Genomic DNA, 24,106 nt, shown 5'->3' with positions numbered 1-24,106 from the left:
ACTTTTCCTTAGGATGTCTCTATTTTCATTGGAGAAATGTTGGAGGGTATGAGATTGCCGGTTCTTGTTCTTCCTGTTCTTGCTTTCTCTTTTAATTGGTAAGTAAGATGATCTTAGGGTGGGGCTAATACAAGTGGAGTCCTGAAATACCCCAGAGACCTTTGACTTCAAGCCTCACCTAACTTCTCCTGCTTCTGGAATGTGTTTCATGACATGGGAGTCTGGTGGATGAGAGAAAGGCAGGCTCACTGGATTGGGAACTGTGTTGTATGGAATAATCATAATCATAATTAATAATCATTTATTACTTATACCCCACCCAACCCTGGGCTGCTTCCAACAAGAGATTAAAAACACATTAAAACTGCCAGCCCAAACCTGTCTTTCCTGCTACTTACGGGAAACAGCACCTAGGCAGACTGGGAGAGGACATTGTCCTGCACAAACAATGCTTGGCTGCTGCACTCAGCACAATATCCTTCCTGGTAGCATCATTATCTTCCTCCTCTTCATGCTCTTGTGAAAACAGTCCCCATCTGAGTCATCCCAAATGCTTTGGGATGGAGAAGCATTTTCAGCTATGCTTCCCAGTGGCACAGCTACCAAAGTTGTATTTAACGCGTAGAATTTATACACTGCTTGATTGTAAAAAGAAGAAGCTCAAAGCAGTTTACAAAAGAGAGAGAATGATACAATTATCCATAAGAAATATAGGTAAAGGGACCCCTGACCATTAGGTCCAGTCGTGACCGATTCTGGGGTTGCGTGCTCACCTCGCATTATTGGCCGAGGGAGCCGGTGTATAGCTTCCAGGTCATGTGGCCAGCATGACAAAGCTGCTTCTGGCGAACCAGAGCAGCACATGGAAACACCGTTTACCTTCCCGCTGTAGCGGTTCCTATTTATCTACAGTACTTGCATTTTGACGTGCGTTCGAACTGCTAGGTTGGCAGGAGCTGGGACCAAGCAACGGGAGCTCACCCCGTCACAGGGATTCGAACCGCCGACCTTCTGATCAGCAAGCCCTAGGCTCAGTGATTTAACCCATAGTGCCACCTGGGTCCCCTGGAAATATAGGTAAAGGTAAAGGGACCCCTGACCATTAGGTCCAGTCGTGACCGACTCTGGGGTTGCGCGCTCATCTCGCATTATTGGCCGAGGCAGCCGGCGTATAGCTTCCAGGTCATGTGGCCAGCATGACAAAGCCACTTCTGGCAAACCAGAGCAGCACATGGAAACACAATTTACCTTCCCACTGTAGAGGTTCCTATTATATAAGGACTTTCAAAAAGTTAAAATAATAATAGGCTGGAAACGGATTAAAACTCACACCAGCTTTCTAAACATGAGGACAGGAGTGTCTAAACAAGAATGTTTTTAGCAGTCGCCAAAAAGCGTACCGTGAAGGCACCTGCTTCGAATCAATAGGTGGGGAGTTACAACGTGTTGTTGTTGTTTAGTCGTTTAGTCGTGTCCGACTCTTCGTGACCCCATGGACCATAGCACACCAGGCACTCCTGTCTTGCACTGCCTCCTGCAGTTTGGTCAAACTCATGTTCGTAGCTTCGAGAACACTGTCCAACCATCTCGTCCTCTGTCGTCCCCTTCTCCTAGTGCCCTCCATCTTTCCCAACATCAGGGTCTTTTCCAGGGAGTCTTCTCTTCTCATGAGGTGGCCAAATATTGGAGCCTCAGCTTCACGATCTGTCCTTCCAGGGAGCACTTAGGGCTGATTTCGTGTAGGCACTGCTAAAAGATCATTCTGAGATTTAATTATTTTGTCTAAGTTGTTTGTTTCAAAGGCTGTGGTCTCAGCTGTTTCTTCAGTTGGCCAGCAAGACTTGGCAGGAGGCACCCTTTCAGGTCTGCACTGCATATTTTAATTTAGGGTCAAAAAGGAAACTTATCTAGTTTGCCCCAGCACAAAATGTGAGAACACATGAACGGCCCTGTAGCTGAATCAGACCTAAGACTTTGCCCATCTAGTCCAGCATCCTGTTCTCACAGTGGCCAAGCAGAAGCCCAAACGCGAAGCCCAAAACATCACCTGATGGGGTGGCCAAGAGCCTAGTTCCACTTGGGCTCCATGACAGCTAAGCCAGCAGCTGTGCTGCTCCTCATAGTTGCATCTTGATGCCAGGTCTGTCTTCACCGTTGACATAACACTCAATCATATAGGGCTTGCAAAGTGATGGGAGGAAGCCTGTCCCTACCAGAAAACATGGTGGTTTCACAGAGGAGCAACTGCAATTACACCAGTCAGAGTTGATGGCTGTGGTCACCCCATGAGATAAATGAATAATAATAATAATAATAATAATAATAATAATAATAATATATTATAATAATATAATATGGTCCAGTGAGAGCTGGACCATAAAGAAGGCTGATCGCCGAAGAATTGATGCTTTTGAATTATGGTGCTGGAGGAGACTCTTGAGAGTCCCATGGACTGCAGGAAGATCAAACCTATCCATTCTGAAGGAAATCAGCCGTGAGTGCTCCCTGGAAGGACAGATCGTGAAGCTGAGGCTCCAATACTTTGGCCACCTCATGAGAAGAGAAGAATCCTTGGAAAAGACCTTGATGCACAAGGAGAAGGGGACGACAGAGGACGAGATGGTTGGACAGTGTTCTCGAAGCTACGAACATGAGTTTGACCAAACTGTGGGAGGCAGTGGAAGACAGGAGTGCCTGGCGTGCTATGGTCCATGGGGTCACGAAGAGTCGGACACGACTAAACGACTAAACAACAACAACAACAACAACAACAATAATATAGCACCCTTCATCAGAGATCCCAGGGCGGTGTACATTAAAAACACATTGCAGAACAGGTAGGTAGCCGTGTTGGTCTGAGTCGAAGCAAAATAAAAAAATTCCTTCAGTAGCACCTTAAAGACCAACTAAGTTTATATTTTGGTATGAGCTTTCGTGTGCATGCACACTTCTTCAGATACACTAGAAACAGAAGTGTCAGACCCTATATACGGTATATACAGAGGGTGGTGGGCATGGGCGTACCCAGGATCAAAACTAGGGGGGGGCAAGGGGAGGGGCCAAGGCACGGAAGGGGAGGGGCCACAAAGTGGGCGGGAACGGCGAACTCGCGCTCCGCCGGGCTGTGCTCCTCCCTAGCAGCAGGGCTGGTAGGCGGAGGCGGAGCCCAGCCCAGCGGAGCGTTCCCGCCCGCCGCGCCGCACTCTCTGGTTCCCCGCCGCGCTTGGCCTTGCCTGAGGGCGCGCCGGGGAGCTGGAGGGAGGGTGCGGCGCGGTGCGGCGGGAATGGCGAACTCGCGCTCCGCCGGGCTGTGCTCCGCCTCTGCCCACCAGCCCTGCTTCTAGAGTAGGGCAGCTGCCCTAACTTGCCGCATGGTGGGTACGCCCTTGGTGGTGGGGGTGGGTGGGAATGGGTGGTGGGCTGATGGGAGTGGTAAACCTGGAGATGGCTGTTAATGGCTGCTGATGGCTGCAATTAGTCCTGGGCTGAGGTGCAGAACATCAATGATAAAAACACAATAAAAACATACTAAAAATGCAAAAGCCTTTGACTGTGTCGACCACAGCAAACTATGGCAAGTTCTTAAAGAAATGGGAGTGCCCGATCACCTCATCTGTCTCCTGAATAATCTCTACGTGGGACAAGAAGCTACAGTTAGAACTGGATATGGAACAACTGATTGGTTCAAAATTGGGAAAGGAGTACGACAAGGCTGTATATTGTCTCCCTGCTTATTTAACTTAATACAGTATGCAGAATTCATCATACGAAAGGCTGGACTGGATGAATCTCAAGACGGAATTAAGATTGCCGGAAGAAATACCAACAATCTCAGATATGCAGATGACACAACCTTGATGGCAGAATGTGAGGAGGAATTAAAGAACCTTTTAATGAGGGTGAAAGAGGAGAGCGCAAAATATGGTCTGAAGCTCAACATCAAAAAAACCAAGATCATGGCCACTGGTCCCATCACCTCCTGGCAAATAAAAGGGGAAGAAATGGAGGCAGTGAGAGATTTCACCTTCTTGGGCTCCTTGATCACTGCAGATGGTGACAGCAGTCACGAAATTAAAAGACGCCTGCTTCTTGGGAGAAAAGCAATGACAAACCTAGACAGCATCTTAAAAAGCAGAGACATCACCTTGCCAACAAAGGTCCGTATAGTTAAAGCTATGGTTTTCCCAGTAGTGATGTATGGAAGTGAGAGCTGGACCATAAAGAAGGCTGATCGCCGAAGAATTGATGCTTTTGAATTGTGGTGCTGGAGGAGACTCTTGAGAGTCCCATGGACTGCAAGAAGATCAAACCTATCCATTTTGAAGGAAATCCAGATTGTGAAGCTGAGGCTCCAATACTTTGGCCACCTCATGAGAAGAGAAGACTCCCTGGAAAAGACCCTGATGTTGGGAAAGATGGAGGGCACAAGGTGAAGGGGACGACAGAGGACGAGATGGTTGGACAGTGTTCTCGAGGCTATAAACATGAGTCTGACCAAACTGCGGGAGGCAGTGGAAGACAGGAGTGCCTGGCATGGGACTTCTGGATTAAGCGCCATCGCCGTCGGACGCGGGAGAAAATCGCTCCCATCTCTTTGAGGATTTTAGGGGTTCTGCAGAGCGTGCGGACCCCCCAGAACTTCAGGAGGAGCGTCCTGAAGACTTGGAGACTTGGCGGCTGTCCTTTTTGAACCTCCTTCCCCCCTCCCCGGAGAGCCCTAATAAGGGCGCTAAGAGCGGGAGAAGTGGAGGCGCAGGCACAAACAAGTCCACCGCTTCCCTCAAAGGGAGAAGCTCCTGGAACTGATGGCAGATTGAGCGCTTGATTTCCTCCAAGAAAATCTACAAATAGGGACACTTTGGTCACAGTGAGTAAAAGAAACAAAGTTTTAAAAAAATTCGGATTTAATTAGACCACCGGGAGAGCTTTAAATCACGGAGGTCGGGCTCCCCCCCCCTCTGCGGCAAAAGTGAAAGCAAAGTCTAGCTTTCGCAGCAGGACTGTAAATAACTACTTTGTAACTTCTAAATCTTCAAAACCTCGGACCAGAGAGCAGGTCCGATAGAAAGCATTCAGATAGATATTTGCCCAATTGCTCCCTAAATACACTTTGTGTTGCCCTTCTAGCATGGGTTGCCACGCACTGCCCATAATAAATCCCTATTTCTGCAGCAATGCTACCCTTAGACACATACTGTATACCCAAAAGCATTTCATCCCCATCCCAACCGGTTGAGCAGCTGTCATAAGGCACAAAGGACAGCTGCAAGGCAGAGTCCCACCTTCAAACAACCATATCTTGACTAAGCTGTTATACTAAATCTTGATGGTGCTTAAGCAAGCAGAGGGAATCTCCAGGATGTGGTAAGAAGCCGGACGAGGGGAAGCAAGTTAGTGGCAAAGTGGGCAGCAGCATTTTTGACTTGACTAGCTGCACCTTTTTACAGGCCCATATATGCAAAGCTCTCTTGTTAGAGTGGTGGCAAAAACAATGGCATGCATTCCAAGCAGGGGGGGGGGAGCCCACAAGCAGAGTAGAAGCACAGGAGTCCACTGCCTGCCCTTGGATTCCTGGAACTGGGATTCAGAAGCATTTCTGTACCCAACTATGCAGGCATAGTATAGCCATCCTGGCTAGAAGCCATCGATAGACCTCCATGAATTTGTCCAGCCCTCTTTTAAAGCCCTCCGAGTTAGTGGCAATCACTGCCTCCGGAAGCAGCAAATTCCACAGTTTATAAAGCTGCCTCAAGAAGGACTTCCTTTTATCCACCCTGAATCTAACCATATCCAGTTTAATTGGATGTCCATGAAGGTTCATGATGTTATGGAGCTGCTGCCAGAAAAAACTTTATCCTATTTCTCCATGCCACACATCATTTGATGAACTTCTATCCTGTCACCTTACTTGTATGCCAGATGTTGCAACTTTTCTTTCTAGGGCTTGGGCTCCATCCCTTTCATAGTTTTGTTTGCTCTTTTCTTAACCTTTCCAGAAAAAATATCCTATCGAGGGAAGGTGGTCAGAACTGCACATGGTATTCCAAATGCTTTCTCTATCTTCCAGTTCTAATGGTTAAGGGGCTGGTTGTTGTTGTTGCTTTGGCAAGCCCGTGGTTCTTTGAACATGGAAGAAGGTGGTTGGTGGGCCCAGAAAGACTGCACAGTGAAGTGGCCTGCTGGTTGCACTTGGAAGAGAGCATGAGGAGGCAAGAGCAGCCCCCTGCACTGGATCAGACCAAAGACCCTGCTGCTGCTCCATCATTCCATCCTCACTGTGGCCAACCAGAAGCATCAGGGAAGCCTCTAAATGGGACAGGTGCTGTTGTGTCTCTGAACAGGGAAATGGGGAATATATTGCAAAATAACCTCTTTGATCTTCCCTTGTACAGGGACCGCAACCTATGCAATACACATTTCTCATCACTTCTTGTGCAATGATGTCCTCATCTTCCTACAGCCAATTGAATCTGAGCAGGACTCCCCTGGGGATGTGGCCTTATAAAGCACCTGGTGACAGGCTAGAGAGCACTCTCTTCTGCCTAACCATGAAGTCTGGTGGCCTCGTCTTCTTCCTTGTGGGGCTCCTCGCTCTCTGTGCCATGATGCCCTCTGCCTCAGCCCAAGGTATGTGATCCCATTGGAGCCAATCCTTCTGATGCTGCTTTGCACGGGCCTCCATGGGGGACCCCCTTCACCCCACACCTCCAAACCCTTCCAGGTGTAGACTTCAGGCTCTTCAGAGGAGCAGAGGCACTGCTATACCTGGGAATGTTGTAGGTGGCTCCACAGTGAACCCTTCAATGTGTTGCCATCTCCTGTAGGAAACCACAGAGAGTTCTTATGGATGGGAGGAAGGAAGTGAAGCGGGATGGCAGCTGAGGAGGGGAGGGGGTGAAGATGGGGGCACCTCCCCAACACACACACACACACACACACACACACACACACACACCTCTAAAGGTGCCCCTTAAAGTTGCAGCCCGGAAGTCTCTGGTGCCCGGAAAGAACTTGGTGTCAAGGGATGGGGGTGGCCACTGTGGGAGAAGGTAGCCAGCCCCAGCAAAGACTGGTCCAGTTTCAACCCAGACGTTCATCCCTCTGCTGGGAGGGAAGGAGGGAAAAACTGGAGAAAGCTTATTCATCTGGGCTGAGCTCATCCTATAAAGGCTGGGAATTTTTGGCTGCTGGGATGTGCAAAGCCGCAACAGATTCTATGCTCCTGGTGCCTCCTTTTCAAATGTTGCCTCTGGCCCATAATGATGTTCTTTGTTGCAGGGAAGCCTGGAAATTGCCCTATCTTTCCTGCAGTAGTGCAGCCACCTTGCGTTAAGCGGTGTAAAACAGATTATGATTGTCTTGGCATCCAGAAATGCTGTCCAAAAATGTGCTCCATGGTCTGCCTGAACCCAAGTAAGATACTGAGCCTCTTGTGGATGATTTATTGTTATTTATTGGGGTCCCCTTTCCCTTCACTAGGGGCTCCCAGTGTGGGTTGCAATTGGAAACTGCAGTCTCAGGAATAGAGTGGGTCCAAAAAATGTAGATATCTATCAGGTGTCAAAGTTCAGGGTGCATCTTCAGCATATGAAGGAATCAACACCATGAGGGTGCCAGGTGCCCCTCTGTGGGGAGGGAGTTCCCCCAACTTAGGGGCTGCCACAGAGAATACTTTGTCAGGGTGGAGGAACTCCCAAGAGAGTCTGCAGGTATGGAGAAGCTCTCTCAGCTAGTGGGTGCCTAAGTCATTAGGACTTTAGACACTAATGTGAGCACCTTGAATGGAGCCAGGGAAGGAACTAGGTGGGCTGAAGACAGCAGCTCTGCACGAATTGCCCAAGTGCATTTCTGCTCGAGGAGGGATGCCTGTTGCCTCTGAATTGACACCCAAGAGATGGCTGATCATTGTGACATGGAAACTGAGGAGTGGGGCCATAGCTCTGTCAATGAGCACTTTGGTCCCAGACTCCATCTGGGCATCTCCAGGTAAGGGAAACCCTTGTCGACTGCTTAGCTAGCGTGATGAGCACCGATCTCTCTAGGGTTCTTGGTCCTGGATTTCCATGGGTGCCTGAACACTCCTTTAACCCCACAGGATGGCAGTGATGCATAGCCTGAAATCCCTGCAACGTCTACAGTTTTGGAGATGTGAACCCAGCACCCAAGGAGTGAAGGCAACAATAGACCCAGCTCCCTCTGGACCCAACAGCTCCATCCAGCATCCTTCCCTGCCTGCAATAAAATGAGCCATGCAGCTGCATACCAGATTGTCTTGTTCTTGAGTCTTGCTTGCTTATATCTTTCCAAAAGGGTGTTGGCAGGAGGGAGGGAGGAAGAGCCTCTGGCTGAGGGCTGTGGAAACCCAACAGATCACACATACAGCCAGGGAAGGGCAGCTTCGCAATAGAGCAGAGTTAGTAGGGAAAATGCACTGGATGATGGGTGAAGGGTCACTGCCTGTTGGGGGTAGAAGCAGGAGAACTAAGGCCATTGATTTAAAGCAGGCTGGGTGTAACGGGATCTTGTAGGTCGACTAATGCACGCCTCTCTTGACTTCCATGTCTAGTTCCCAAATATTTGACTGTCTAACTAAGCAGGGCTTGGTGTGTCTTAAGTGCTGCCTCTGGGACCCAGGTCCTTTGAAGTCTTTCTCTTGGAATGTGTTGCTGTTTTCGTGCCCACCTTCCTCTTTTGAAAGCAACAGGACACAGGACGGCGCCAGCTGCAGGTGCAGGACCCCCCTGCAGTGATGGGCAGGGAGGGTGACCAGAACTCCTGGGACCTCTTCCTCTGGTGATTTGCCCACCAAGAGCTGATTCCTGTTCCACACAGAGTCCAAGTGGCATCCATGTGTGGCCCTCAGGTGGAAGAAAGGCAGAAGCAGCCTGGCCTTTCAGGCTGGGAGTCCTGTTCCTTGGAGGCAGCATCCTGGGCTGGGCCCCCTTTCCATAGGGTATCAAGGCGTCCTCTTCATGCCACTGCAGAGCAAAGATACCCATTTCACAGAGACTCAGATTCCCAACCAAGTCAAAATTACTCAGCCATCCCAAGCCCTCTTTCTGGGTCACAAAAAAGGAGAGGGGAGGGTCCACACCAATGGGTTGAAGTCCAAATAAAGGAGATTCCAACAAAACACTAGGAAGGACTTTCTGACAGTAAGAGTTGTTTGACAGTAGAACAGACTCTCTCGGAATATGGTGGACTCTCCTTCACTGGAGGTTTTTAAGCCAAAGTTGGCTGGCCAGGGATGCTGTCATTGCCTTCCATCTTTCCAGCTAAGCCAAGCAGCCAAATAGCATTATGATGTCGGCCATAACATTGACAGAGAAACATCCCAGCTTATTAAAGAGCCAGAAGTGCCTGGCAGAGAGGAAGGTGAGCAGGACACTTTGAAAGCGGAGTCCAGGCATCCCCAAACTGTGGCCCTCCAGATGTTTTGGCCTACAATTCCCATGATCCCTAGCTAACAGGAGTAGTGGTCAGGGAAGATGGGAATTGTAGTCCAAAACATCTGGAGGGCCAAAGTTTGGGGATGCCTGGTGGAGTCAAACAGGACCCAGATTGAGCCCCAAGGCGAGGCTGCCTAGGAAGGAAGTCCTCGAGGGATACTCTATCTGTGTGAAGGACGCATCCACCAGAACATAGGTGTGTGAATGAACTAAAGTGGGCACTGCCATGAAAGCGAGATGTCACCAGCAAGCCACCTGACTGGTCTCCCCCTTGCCAGGATGGGGAGGAGAGAATATAGGCATCCATTCAGACTCTCATAATGCCTGGTTTCTAACAGAAGTGCACTTTTTAGAACAAGGACGTTCAATCTAGAGATCATTGCAACCACAGAAGGAATTGTCCTCCGCCAGTGGACTGGTGTGACTTCAAACTTGTTCACTTTGAGGAATTAGCACATTCCAGTAGTTGTCAGGATGAATATGCATGTAGCCTCCCCCTTCATTTCCCCAACCAAATAACCCTACTGTCTAATGTTAAGAAATAGGGTGGTAGAGGGCCAAATCCTGCTAAAGTGAAATGCTGTGGGCAGGTGCAGGGCCAGCCCAAGACATTTTGGCACCTTAGACCCACCACAAAATGGCATGCCCCCCACTAGGAATTTGGGGGTGAGTGAAGATCTACATTGGGAAGCAGGGAGAAACATCTCTAGAGCTACATCAGGAACAAGAGTGGAGACCAGCAGTGCCTCCCATTTGCCAAGGGGCCACTGTAGTGAGAGAGTAGGATGGGCTTCCAAGAAGGCAGGAGATCCAGCCTCCAAGCAACATGTCACCACAGCAGAAGCAGCAGAAGCAGCAATGTGTGATGCATTCATTGGAGTCTGGATCTGCTTCCCTCGTGGATCCTACCACCTGATGAGGTTGCCTCGCCTTGGCTCATGTGTGGGCTAGCTCTGGGTGGGTGGTCCCTTGTCCAAGAATTATTGCATTGCAGGGGGTTGGGCCATGGGATCTTTTCTGGGTCCCTTCCAACTCTACAATCCTAGGATTCTATGAATGAATGATTGGCGAGAGCAACTGAGAGAGAGATGCTCCACTGGCTGGGGGGGTGGTGTGTTTGTGTCTATTGGTGAATGGGGAGGTGGGGAGGAGTAGAGAAGTGATATTGGATGAGCAGTGGGGGAAAGGCACCCCAAAGGTGCATCTAGAGCAGTGGTTCCCAACTCTTTTTTTGGCCATGCCCCACCTAAGCATCTCTAAAATCTTGATGCCCCCGCCTTGTTGTTGTTGTTTAGTCGTTTAGTCGTGTCCGACTCTTTGTGACCCCATGGACCAGAGCACGCCAGGCACTCCTGTCTTCCAGTTTGGTCAAACTCATGTTCGTAGCTTTGAGAACACTGTCCAACCATCTCGTCCTCTGTCGTCCCCTTCTCCTAGTGCCCTCAATCTTTCCCAACATCAGGGTCTTTTCCAAGGATTCTTCTCTTCTCATGAGGTGGCCAAAGTATTGGAGCCTCAGCTTCACGATCTGTCCTTCCAGTGAGCACTCGGGGCTGATTTCCTTCAGAATGGATAGGTTTGATCTTCTAGCAGTCCATGGGACTCTCAAGAGTCTCCTCCAGCACCAGCCCCCGCCTTATTATTCTTATTATTCAAAAAGTGTACTCCTATTCACACGGAGGAAGCCTAAAAGGCCATTAACATGGTCTAACTCATCTTCAAATTGCTCCCCCCCCCATCAAATTGCCCCCCCCCTGCAAGGCCCACATTGGGAACCATGGTTTTAGAAGAACATTGTGAGGAAGCAATTAGCTGAGACATGAAAAGATATGGGAGGGACTAGCTTTTGTAGATTGCCTTGCAAGACAAACACAACTGGCAACATCCCCCGCCCCCAATTAATTTTAGATCCAGCAAAGGAAATAAAGACATCTATTGACAAATGCTCATAGGATAAGAGCAGGTTGAAAGCAACATAATACAACCCCTCCCCCACATTTTTCCATGAATCTATTGGGTTGGTTTATATGTAAGGTAAGATTTTTGAATGGAAACAAACAAACAAACAAACAAACAAGGACACTTTTGCTTCCAGGGGTCAGCAAACTTTTTCAGCAGGGGGCCGGCCCACTGTCCCTCTGATCTTGTGGGGGGCCAGACTATATTTTGAAAAAAAATATATCAATGAATTTCTATACCCCACAAATAACCCAGAGATGCATTTTAAATAAAAGGACACATTCTATTCATGTAAAAACATGCTGATTCCCGGACCGTCCGCGGGCAGGATTTAGAAGGCGATTGGGCCACATCCGGCCCCCGGGCCTTAGTTTGGGGACCCTGCTTTAGACCAATATAATATTATTCAGAATATAAATTGTACATCAGGTGCAAGGACCCTCCAAGCAGGGGCATAGGAAGGGGGGGCGGTTTGTCCCAGGTGTCATCACCGAGGGGGGTGACATTTGGTGTGCCGCACGCCCGCGATTCCCAAGGCTACCCTGAGCCATCGGGGGAAGGGGGAGCTGCACCGCTTTGCCCGTGGCATTCTCCCCTTCCCCCTTCGTTTTGACAGCTCAGGGGAAGCTTAGGAGTTGCGGACAAGTGGGGCACTGAATGTCCGCCATGGGCGGCTTGCTCCCCCCCCCCCGACTGCAGGGCGCACACACCGCTCTGGCATCTGAGCGGCTAGCTCTACTGCCGACCCCCAGGGTCTATGCACACCTTTGGCTGATGGGAGCATTCAGGATTCTTGGAAGTCTTTTCTGATTGGAGCGGCTGCCAGTTTGAGCATCTTGAACAAAGGAACAATAAGGAATTGTGCTAGAGAGATTTTGTCTTTGTACAAAAAGAACCTTAACTGCCTCAGTGCTTACGCGTAAGCCCCAATAATGCTCATTCTCGCTGCAGTACATTGCAAAAATAGCTCAGACCTGTGATTGTTAACATTTCTATTGTCATTTTATCTGGTTTGGGCATCAATCCTTGCAAATTCCCCCCAGGGATGGGGTTGGGGGGGCAGATTTCACTCACAATTCATCTCGGTACCTTGCTCTCGGCACTCCGGCATGGAATGTGGGGGGCAGAGAGGCACTGAGTGCAAAAAGCAATTTGCCTGTTGAAAACCCTCCAACTCCGCCATTAAGAAGCAGATGTTCTTCTGTTAATTAGAGCATAATTGGACAAAAGTATAGGCACGTGCTAGAATAGATGAGCTCACAAACTGTGGAATAAACCCAAATGCCAGGACTTTACGGTTTGAACTTGAGATAATACTTCATTTGTTGCAAAAGACCGGGCCGGGGGGTGGGGGTGGGGAGAGCCTAAAGTTTCTTTATTAAAAGTTTTCTTCTCTTTATTTATGATTCGGCCACCCTGCTCTGAATGTTAGTTCAAAGTATATTTGTACAAGTGAGGATGGAAGAAATTGGATTATAAATATGGAATATAACATTCAATGGATGTTACTAGGTAGGTAGCCAGGTTGGTCTGACGTAGTCGAAACAAAATAGAAAAAAATCCTTCCAGTAGCACCTTAGAGACCAACTAAGTTTGTCATTGGTATGATCTTTCGTGTGCATGCACACTTCTTCAGATACACTGAAACAGACCCTTATATATAGTGAGAGGGTGGGGAGTATTACTCAGAAGGGTGGTGGGAATGGGTGATTGACTGATAGGTGTGGTAAACCTATGGACGACTGTTAACGACTGCAATTGGTCTTACAGGAAAAAGCAAGGGGTGAGATGGCTAAAAATAGCTTTATCTTGAATAATGAGATAAGAATCCAATGTCTCAATTCAGACCAGGTCTCTCCATGCTTTTAAGTTTGGTAATAAGTTTCAATTCAGCAACTTCTCTTTCCAGTCTACCGTATTTCTGAAATTCTTTTGTAATAAGACAGCTACTTTGAGATGTTGTATAGAATGTCCTGGGAGACTGAAGTGTTCTCCTACTGGTTTCTCTGTCTTGTGATTCCTGATGTCAGATTTATGTCTATTTATCCTTTGGCATAGTGTTTGGCCTGTTTGTCCAATATAGAGAGCTGAAGGGCACTGTTGGCATTTGATGGCATACACAATGTTAGAAGATGAGCAATTAAATAGTCCTGAGATGGTATGTTGGATATTGTTGGGGCCAGTAATGGTGTTGTCCAGGTGTATGTGGCAGCAAAGTTGGCATCTGCGTTTATTGCAGGCTCTGGTACCAGTGTCGATGTTAAGTCTGGTGGTTGTATTATTGTGGGTGAGGAGTTGTTTAAGATTGGGTGGCTGTCTGTAGGCAATGAAAGGTCTTCCTCCCAGAGCTTGAGAAGGAGAACTGTCATTGTCTACGAGAGGCTGTAGATCTCTGATGATGCGTTGTACTGTTTTAACTTGGGAGCGGTATGTGATTACTAGTGGTGTTCTGTTTTTTTCTTTTTTGGTTCTGTCTTGCAGCAGGTTCTCTCTGGGTAACACTCTGGCTCTGTTGATCTGTTGTTTAACTTCATTGGGCGGATATTTTAGTTCTAAAAAGGTTTGCTGTAGATCTCTTAGGTGAGAGTCCCTGTCTGTAGAGTTGGAACAGATGTGGCTGTAACGTAGGGCCTGGGTATATACAATGGATTGTTTGGTATGTTTGGGATGGTAGCTAGAAGCATGTAGATATGTTTGTCGGTCAGTTGGTTTATGGTATAAGGTGGTGTCTATACGTCCACCCTGTATTTTTATAGTAGTGTCCAAAAAATGTATTTCTTGCATAGATTGGTTCATTGTTAGGTTGATGGTGGGGTGAAAGTCATTGAATGTCTGGTGGAAGGTGTCCAGGATCTGTTGACCATATGTCCAGATAATAAAAATATTGTCAATGTATCGCAGGTACAAGAGAGGTTTGAGTGGGTAGGAGTTTAGGAAACGTCGTTCTAAATCTGCCATGAAGATGTTGGCATACTGTGGGGCCATGCGGGTGCCCATGGCTGTGCCGCTGATCCGGAGGAACAGGTCATCACCAAATTTGAAGTGGTTGTGGGTAAGGACAAAATGGCAGAGTTTGGTAGCAAACTCTGCTTTGATTTTATCTGAAATGGTGTTCCTTATAGCTTGCAGGCCATCGTTGTGTGGGATGTTGGTATACAGAGATTCCACATCCATAGTGGCTAGTTTGTATTGTTAGGAAGATTATTCAAAGATTGTATTTTCCTCAGAAAATCTGTGGTGTCACGTATGTAGCTGGGAGCACTGATAGCATATGGTTTCAGAACAGAGTCCATATAGCCATAAACACCCACTGTAATAGTGCCAATACCTGAGATGATGGGGCGTCCTGGATTTCCTGGTTTGTGTATTTTAGGTAGAAGATAGAAAGTTCCTGGTCGAGGTTCCACTGGTGTGTTTGTGAGGATCTGTTCTTGGATGTGTGGGGGTAGCTCCTTAACAATCTTGTTCAGTTCTTTTTTGTATTCTTGTGTGGGGTCTGAGTCCAATTTCATGTAAAAGGTGGTATTGGAAAGTTGTCTGTGAGCCTCCTGGATGTAATCAGTTTTGTTCATGATGATGACAGCTCCACCCTTGTCTTTTAAAAATAGGATAGCTTTGCTTCTCACAGTGAGGGAACTGCCAGAAGGCCCTTGGCACTGGACCTCAGTGTCCAGGCAGAACGATGGGGGTGGAGCCGCTCCTTCAGGTATACTGGGCCAAGGCCGTTTAGGGCTTTCAAGTTCAGCACCAACACTTTGAATTGTGCTCAATCTCTCAATTGTGCAGATCTCTCAGGTCTTGGAGGCGTTGGAGCACCCTCAGAAAGTCCAGAAGAACCATTGCCCATGTGGGAACTAGAACTGTCCAGATAGTCTTGCTCATGGGGGAAAGGGAAGGGTCCAAAAGAAATGGCCAGAGGGAATCAAGGCACAGAGAGTGAAGAGCCCAAGAAGGAGGAAGACGAGGAGGCCACCAGACTTCGTGGTTAGGCAGGATGGAGTGCCCTCCGGCCTCTCAGCCGCTGGTTTATAACACCAGAGCCCAGATGGAGCCATACCCAGGGCATGCAAAAACGCTCTCCCATTGCCTCAGCAGCTTCCCTCTTCTTTGGCACAATGACATTTGTTTTGCAAAAGGAGCATTGACCCCTGAGATACTTTCTTGGAAATTGGATTGCAAATGGAGAATGTAAGGTGAAGTGGCCCCTTTGATCTTACCTTGCCAAGGGACCGCGACCTTTACATTCTCCTCATCGTTTCTTGTGCAATGCAGGAATATTTGCCAGTACCATCTTTCCTCATTGTCTCCTCTCTAGTCTGGGTGGAGCTCCTGCTGCATCGGGGAATTATAAAAACCACCTGGCTGGAGGCTGGAGGGCACAGTGACCTGCCTAGCCATGAGGTCTGGTGCTCTCGTCTTCCTCCTCGCAGGGCTCCTCTCTCTCTGTGCCGTGGTGTCCTCTGCCTCTGGCAAAGGTACGTGACCCCCCTTTAGACCCTGCCTGAAAGATGGAGCCCTTTCTACCTGAGCAAGGCTCTCTCTACACGTCTGTTCTTCTTCTGCTGCTGTTGCTCTGTGTGCAGAGTTCAGATCCTCCGGAGGAGCAGGCATTTCTGTGCCATGGAGGGCTGTCCGTCTGGGAGTGTTTTAGGGGGCTCTACCACAGCCCCCCCCCCACTTTATGGCTCTGGTTTGGATTGACATCAGCTGCAACAAACCATAGAGCTCTGTTGAAATGAGAGGAAGCAGGCATCAAGGTTGGACGGAGGCTTCCAACACCTGTGTCCCATTCAGCAGGCAGCTACCCCCTCCACACCCAATTTCTGGTATGGCAGCTTTGGTGAGCTCCTCAAGGATGGGGAAAGGACACTTTCCACTCAAAGTCCTTTCTCCAGCCTCCGTGTCCTCCTCCACTGGTGGCTTTACAATCCCACAGCTCGGCTTGCTTCTGTAGGCCAGCACTAAATTGTGCAGGGAACTCTTCCAAAATTTATCATAGAAATTGGAGGTTGTTGGGTTTTTTTAGCAGAGGACATCTTTCAGGGATTCTTTAGTTCTGATTCCTGCCTTGGAGGCAGTTGGACTAGATGCCCCTTGGGGGACCCTTCGAACTCTACAGTTCTAGGATTCTGTGAATGACAGCTGGGGAGGCGGGGGAAGGGAGGGAGATGCCTCTCCAACACCCACCCACAGCCCTTCAGCTGACCCGAATACCTGCAGCCCAAGAGTAAAGCAGATGCCTTGGAGGCCAAATGCCTTGGAGGCCAGTGATTCTTGAACTGTGGTTCCTACATTGCTGAGCCTTGGACTTGATGACCTTTGGCCATCCCTTCCCACTCTACAAATCTATAAGGGAGCCGCCCTGGAGCACAGAGTGGGTTGACTTATAAGACCCCCACCCCACTGCCGGGCAGTCATGTAGTTGTTCTGTTCCAGGGAAGCCAGGATACTGCCCCCCGCCGGGCAAATATGGACTATGTGTGGAGAAATGTTCTGGAGATGATTCATGTCTTGGGGACAAGAAGTGCTGCAGCAACGGCTGTGGCCACACTTGCCAAACTCCGCTAAAGGGTAAGAAGTCCTTTCCCCTCAGAAGCAGACTGGGGTCTTGGGGTGCAGCCCCGGCAGTGAGTTGTCGCACTCTTGCTCCCGTGCTGGTGGAGAGGGAAGGCGCTGCCGGAGCCCTCGCTCCCCTTCTGGGCACAGCGGGCGGGCGAGCGGCGGGCAGCGGGGGTGGGGGGCAGGCTGGCCAGCGCCCCCTCCATGTTGGCGCTCTAGGCGATGGCCTAGCTCGCCTTAATTGTAGCGCCGGCCCTGCCCTCCACACCCAATTTCTGGTATGGCAGCTTTGGTGAGCTCCTCAAGGATGGGGAAAGGACACTTTCCACTCAACGTCCTTTCTCCAGCCTCTGTGTCCTCCTCCACTGGTGGCTTTACAATCCCACAGCTTGGCTTGCTTCTGTAGGCCTAAATTGTGCAGGGAATTCTTCCAAAATTCAACATAGAAATTGGAGGGGTTTTTTTTAGCAGAGGACATCTTTCAGGGATTCTTTAGTTCTGATTCCTGGCCTTGGAGGCCGTTGGACTAGATGTCCCTTGGGGGACCCTTCCAATTCTACAGTTCTAGGATTCTGTGAATGACAGCTGGGGAGGCGGGGGAAGGGAGGGAGATGCCTCTCCAACACCCACCCACAGCCCTTCAGCTGACCCGAATACCTGCAGCCCAAGAGAAAAGCAGATGCCTTGGAGGCCAAATGCCTTGGAGGCCAGGGATTCTTGAGCTCTTGTGGTTCCTACATTGCTGAGCCTTGGACTTGATGACCTCTGGTCATCCCTTCCAACTCTACAAATCTATAAGGGAGCCGCCCTGGAGCCCAGAGTGGGCTGACTTAAAAGACCCCCACCCCACTGCCAGGCAGTCATGCAGTTGTTCTGTTCCAGGGAAGCCAGGATACTGCCCCCCACCAAAAGGCGGTGGACTATGTGTGGAGAAATGTCGTGGAGATGATTCATGTCTTGGGGACAAGAAGTGCTGCAGCAACGGCTGTGGCCACACTTGCCAAACTCCGCTAAAGGGTAAGAGTCCTTTCCCCTCAGAAGCAGACTGGGGTCTTGGGGTACAGCCCCGGCGGCGAGTTGTTGCGCTCTTGCTCCCGTGCTGGCGGAGTGGGAAGGCGCTGCCGGAGCCCTCGCTCCCCTTCTGGGCATGGCGGGGGGTGAGCGGCGGGCGGCGGGGGTGGGGGGCAGGCTGGCCAGCGCCCCCTCCATGTTGGCGCTCTAGGCGATGGCCTAGTTCGCCTTAATTGTAGCGCCGGCCCTGCCCTCCACACTCAATTTCTGGTATGGCAGCTTTGGTGAGCTCCTCAAGGATGGGGAAAGGACACTTTCCACTCAAAGTCCTTTCTCCAGCCTCCGTGTCCTCCTCCACTGGTGGCTTTACAATCCCACAGCTCGGCTTGCTTCTGTAGGCCAGCACTAAATTGTGCAGGGAACTCTTCCAAAATTTATCATAGAAATTGGAGGGTGTTTTTTTTTTTAAAGGAGAGGACATCTTTCAGGGATTCTTTAGTTCTGATTCCTGGCCTTGGAGGCAGTTGGACTAGATGTCCCTTGGGGGACCCTTCCAACTCTACAGTTCTAGGATTCTGTGAATGACAGCTGGGGAGGCGGGGGAAGGGAGGGAGATGCCTCTCCAACACCCACCCACAGCCCTTCAGCTGACCCGAATACCTGCAGCCCAAGAGTAAAGCAGATGCCTTGGAGGCCAGGGATTTTGAGCTCTTGTGGTTCCTACATTGCTGAGCCTTGGACTTGATGACCTTTGGCCATCCCTTCCAACTCTACAAATCTATAAGGGAGCCACCCTGGAACCCAGAGTGGGCTGCCTTAGAAGACCCCCACCCCACTGCCGGGCAGTCATGTAGTTGTTCTGTTCCAGAGAAGCCAGGATACTGCCCCCTGCCGGGCTATGGACTATGTGTGGAGGAATGTTCTGGAGATGATTCATGTCTTAAGGACAAGAAGTGCTGCAGCAACGGCTGTGGCCACACTTGCCAATCTCCGCTAAAGGGTAAGAAGTCCTTTCCCCTCAGAAGCAGACTGGGGTCTTGGGGTGCAACAGTCTCACCTTCAGTAGGATGTCCCCTATATCAGAAGGAGGTGGGGTGTATGGGAAAGAGCTGGGACCCCTAGCCTGTGAACTCTTTACTGAGGAGCTCAGCAAGAACAGATTCCTAGCTTGATAAATTCCCCAGGACTTCCATGTGCTTCTGGCACAAAGGTTTTCAAGCGCTCCTGAGAAATACTCAAAGGGACAAGAAGAGCCCTCATCTCCAAGAAAACATCCCACTCAACAACAGTAAGTGTGGGATGGAACACTGGGGCAGACAAGTCACAACAGTTCCTAGAGTGTCCACTAACAGGAACTCACCTGGAGGAACACCTGACTACAGGTCAGTTCCTGTTCCCTCAGACATGCAAATGAGTTGGATTAGATAAGCCCTAGCCTGCAATCACTCTCTCTCTTAGCTACTTCCTCCTTCGATGGGAACACATCTCAAGAGAATCTCTAGTTAGCATGGTTCTCACTCTAGGCCTGCAGCCAAGAGTGAGACCAAATGGAGTCTTACTTTACTAAGTAGTCTCTAGATGTATATATACTTGTAACTTTTCTAAGCAAGCCTGCCTTTCTGAGATTATGCTGTAACTCAGGATGAAACTGTAAGTAAACTCTATCTTATTTTATAAACACTGTGTCGTGTATTTCTTTTAAGAGGGACAAAGGGGACCTTTGCCAGGAAGTGTAATATTGAACTATAAAGTGTAATATTGTTATAGAGATTCTAGCGAATCTAACGCACATGCTTTGCTGCGCACAAAAGGGGAATGTCACTCTGCTAATATTGGAAGCTTGCTAACACAAGCTTGGATAGGATCTATCTAATAATATATCCTAATCCACATCCCTAACATTCCCATAAAGGGTTATTACGGCCCAGGACTGCGTATTTTTGTGTATTTTTGAAGGATTGCTTTGGATTGTGATTTTGAACTGAGTAGGATTTTTTCAGTTAGAACTTCCTGGTGAGCACATGGTCTATTGTTCTCCAGTGTGCCTAGGGGATTAGCTACCCCTCCCCTCCCTCAGAGTTTACAGCACTGAGAACTCAGAGGCAGTGAAGATTATTTTGCATTTTGAGATATTTTTAGAGATTTTGATTTTGGAATTTTTGGCAAAATTTTAGAATTTTGAGATTCCAAGATGGCTTTTGCAGATTTTGATAGTGGAGTTAAGCCAGGATTCATGGCTCTAGATGATGACAATTATGTATTTTGGAAACAACGCCTGATAGCATTTTTAGATGCAAGGAATGTTTTGGATGCCATTGAAAAACCTATGCCTACTGGCACAACAGAAGAGGATTTAGCTAAGATAGCAAGTTGGAAACGCATGAACAGCGAGGCCAGATACATAATTTTGAGTGGACTTCGCAACAGGCATCTAACATCAGTTAATAGCAAAGATGATGCAGCAAAAATCTTAAAAGATATTGAGCGCAGGTATGGAGCATCTACTAAGAACTCCTACAGGAATTTGATGAGCAAATTAACTGCGCTGAGGATGAATTCAAGAGAAGAATTCACTGACCATATCAGCAAATTTAGTGAAATTATTCAGAGGATTGATCTTACTTCTAAAGCCCTTGATGAAGAAACAAAGGTTTCATTTTTGATAGCATCTCTAGGACCAAGCTTCAGTTCATTCAAGAGTTGCATGGATCACAAAAGGGACCTGACTTTTGAAGAACTGATTGATCATTTGAGAGAGGAATGCAGAGATTACCTTGATTCTTCAGAAAGGAATACAGGGAGAAAGGACACTAATTATGCTTCCAAGCATTTTCAAAGGTCCAGACAAACGCCAAAGGAAATAATTTGCTTTAACTGCAATTTAAAAGGGCACATGGCGAAGGAATGCCGGGCACCTAGGAATAAATCCCGCCCCTTTCCACCAAAAGGCGAAAAGAAGGGGGGTCGTGGGCGTGCAATGATATTGCTAGAAAGAAATGTAGCTTTCCAGAGCTGTGAAGGAAAGCGCAATAAGTGGCTTCTGGACAGTGCAGCAAGCAGCCACTTCTGTTATAAAAGGGAATATTTCAATGAAATAGACAATAATAAACAGTCTGAGATTGAAATTGCTGATGGAAATGTTATAAAGTCAATAGGTGCAGGATCTTTGAACTTGAATTTCAAAGTGAACAATGAGTCTTTTGATACTACAGTGAGTAATGTTAAGTATGCACCAAAGCTGAACTGTAATCTAATAAGTGTGTCTAGCTTGGACAAGAAAGGTTTTGAAATTATATTTAAAAATGGACAATGCAATGTGATAAAAGATGGTGAAGTGTTTATTCAAGCCAAACTAATCAATGATGTGTATGAGATTGATATTTCAGAGAATGAGTCTGCAAGGGTTGCACAACCCAGCAGAAAGGATCAACCAGATCTGGAACTCTGGCACAAAAGGCTTGGACACAGGGATACCAACCTTATCCTGAAAATGCAGAAGGAAAATCTGGTAAAAGGTCTACAGGTAAAGAATTGCAGTACACCAATGCCAAACTGTACAACTTGCATAACTGAAAAGGCAGTCAAGCCTTCCTTCCCACGTTGTACAGAGAAGAGAAGCACAAAAGTCATGGACACTGTTCATACTGACCTATGTGGTCCGCTGAATGTACCTTCCCTAGGAAACAATAAGTACATTCTGATATTTATAGATGACTTCTCAAGATATTGTGTTGGATATTTTCTAGAGGAAAAGAGTCAGACACCGGAATTGTTCAAACTGTACTTAAACATGGTGAAGAACAAATTCCAGAGAGCTCCTTCCACCTTAATTTCGGATAATGGTGGAGAGTTTTGCTCACGGCAGATGAAGGCCATCATGGCACAAGAAGGCATAGCACATGTAACTACAGTTGCTTACACGCCTCAACAGAACTCCATTGCTGAGAGAAAGTTTAGGTCTATTATGGAGATGACAAGGTGCATGTTAAAAGAGGCCAACTTGTCACAGAAGCTATGGGGTGAAGCGGCGAATACGGCGATTTATTTGCAAAACAGATTGCCTACAAAGGGTGCAGAACGCACACCATTTGAACTTTGGCACGGGAGAGTCCCAAGTCTGCAGCACATACGTGTGTTTGGAAGTGTCTGTTATTACCACGTGCCCAAAGAGCGCAGACACAAGCTTGACTCCAGAGCAAAAGCAGGTATCCTGGTTGGATATGCTCCTGGAGGAAAGGGATATAGAGTTCTAGATCCAAAGAGTGGCAGAGTAGACCCATACCATGTGGTTCATTTTGATGAACTAGGAAAGTTTGATACAAAGAACACTGTTATTGACTGTTCTAGAGAGTCACCAGATGAAGAGTTTATAAGTTTTCCTTTAGCACAAGGAACTAATATACCTTCTAGTGTCACAACACCCCCTACAGGCGACACCCCAGAAGACGCAGAGATCCAGACCCCTGGCGGCACCAGAGACGAAGAGGAGGATGAGGATGCTGATGCGGTTGCACAACCAGAGGTCAGATGCTCATCCAGAACCAACAAGGGCGTTCCGCCACTACGACTGTCCTACTTTGCAGGGTCGGCGTCTCCACCAGAACCTTCCACTTGGGAAGAGGTAGAGCAGATGCCAGCCACCGAAGCCAGTCTCTGGAGGAAAGCCGCGCAGGAGGAGATTGACGCACTGCACAAGAACAAGACCTGGACACTCACAGAATTGCCTGCTGGTAAGAAAGCAATTGGGAGCAAATGGGTGTTCAAGGTTAAAAGGGGTTCAGAAGGGGAGGTGCAACGTTACAAAGCAAGACTAGTGGCACAAGGTTTTTCACAGCAATATGGCCACGACTATGACCAAGTCTTTGCACCGACAGTAAGATACAGTAGCGTAAGATTACTTTTAAGCATCGCAGCATCTAAAGGGATGGAGGTGAAACACATCGATATAGCTACTGCGTTTTTGCATGGGGAAATTTCTGAAGAAATTTACATGAAGCAGCCTAAAGGTTTTATAAAGCCAAATGAGGCACATTTAGTTTGCAAGCTTCAAAAGGGACTGTATGGTTTAAAACAAGCAGCCAGAGCCTGGAACTTGAAATTGCATGGAATGCTGGTGAAACTTGGGTACAAGCAAGGTGAAGCTGACAAGTGTTTGTACACTAAGCAGAGTAATGGACAATTTTCTTATATTCTTGCCTTCGTTGACGACCTTTTAATCGCAACGTCAAATGACAGGGATTATAAAAATGTAGTCCAGCACCTCAACAAGGAAGTGCAAGTGAAGGAATTAGGACCAGTTGAGTATTACCTCGGGATTCAAGTGGAAAGAGAACAGGATGGTTCATTTCTACTTAATCAGAAGCAAAAGATAATTGAACTGTTGGAGAGTATGCAATTGCAGGATGCAAAACCCGTCGACACCCCGATGGCTACAGACTTCTTAAAGAACCAAGAGGATTCGAAGCTGCTGCCAAACAACACAGAGTATCGTTCAGCGATTGGTAAACTTTTGTATTTAGTTACCACGTGCAGACCTGATTTAGCCAATGCAGTAGGGATTCTCAGCAGGAAAGTGAGTAGTCCCACTGAGCATGATTGGGTTGGTGTGAAGAGGGTGGTTCGATATCTTAAGGGTACAATGGATTGTAAATTAAAGTTACCAGCTGTCAGTGACCCTAAGCTCATTGGGTACACTGATGCTGACTGGGCGGGTGATAATTCTGATTATAAATCCACAAGCGGGCATGTCTTTATGTATGGGGGCGGAGCTATCACATGGGGCAGTTATAAACAGAAATGTATAGCTTTATCGTCTACAGAATCGGAATATGTTGCGGCTACAGAAGCGTGCAGAGAGATTTCCTGGCTGGACCAACTCCTAACAGACTTTGGCGTGGAGAGAAAGGAACCTATAAGCCTGCTGGAGGACAACCAAAGCTGTCTAAAGCTGGCGCAGAATGAGAAGTTCCTAGCACGCTCAAAACACATTGGGGTCAGGTACCACTACGTTCGCCAGATGATACAAGATGGACTTGTCGAACTGTCGTACTGCTGCACATCGGAGATGACAGCAGACATCCTGACGAAACCCCTGCCAAGACAGAGTTTCCAGAACCTGCGTGTCAAGC

General features: G+C 48.1%; 3 protein-coding genes across 11 annotated transcripts in view; 2 read left to right on the top strand and 1 right to left on the bottom strand.

The window, feature by feature from the left end:
• LOC148685202 (nigwaprin-a-like) overlaps nt 1-8,260 on the top strand; it is a 35,648-nt gene extending 27,388 nt beyond the window's left edge. For 2 of the 3 annotated variants that reach the window (XM_088673535.1, XM_088673536.1), the window contains exons 2-4: nt 6,393-6,627; nt 7,279-7,413; nt 8,096-8,260. In XM_088673535.1, the coding sequence (XP_088529661.1) occupies nt 6,393-6,627; nt 7,279-7,413; nt 8,096-8,106 (381 nt within the window). In that variant the 3' untranslated portion in view covers nt 8,107-8,260. The remainder of the gene's footprint in view (nt 1-6,392; nt 6,628-7,278; nt 7,414-8,095) is intronic. The other variant, XM_088673537.1, reaches the window with a different exon arrangement.
• The window catches only part of LOC118091520 (WAP four-disulfide core domain protein 18-like), a 57,919-nt gene that overhangs the window by 11,850 nt on the left and 21,963 nt on the right, over nt 1-24,106 (bottom strand). The window lies entirely within an intron of this gene.
• LOC132592472 (uncharacterized) overlaps nt 15,802-24,106 on the top strand; it is a 36,535-nt gene continuing 28,230 nt past the window's right edge. For 3 of the 7 annotated variants that reach the window (XM_088673524.1, XM_060277423.2, XM_060277424.2), the window contains exons 1-4: nt 15,802-15,883; nt 16,845-16,979; nt 17,850-17,984; nt 18,847-18,978. In XM_088673524.1, the coding sequence (XP_088529650.1) occupies nt 15,805-15,883; nt 16,845-16,979; nt 17,850-17,984; nt 18,847-18,978 (481 nt within the window). In that variant the 5' untranslated portion in view covers nt 15,802-15,804. The remainder of the gene's footprint in view (nt 15,884-16,844; nt 16,980-17,849; nt 17,985-18,846; nt 18,979-24,106) is intronic. The other 4 variants (XM_088673526.1, XM_088673527.1, XM_060277425.2 and 1 more) reach the window with 3 other exon arrangements.

This window comes from Zootoca vivipara, chromosome 7, assembly GCF_965207765.1.
Source record: "Zootoca vivipara chromosome 7, rZooViv2.hap1.1, whole genome shotgun sequence".
NCBI lineage: Eukaryota > Metazoa > Chordata > Lepidosauria > Squamata > Lacertidae > Zootoca > Zootoca vivipara.
Note: the sequence above shows the minus strand (reverse complement) of the source record. Positions and strands in the feature narration are given on the sequence as shown.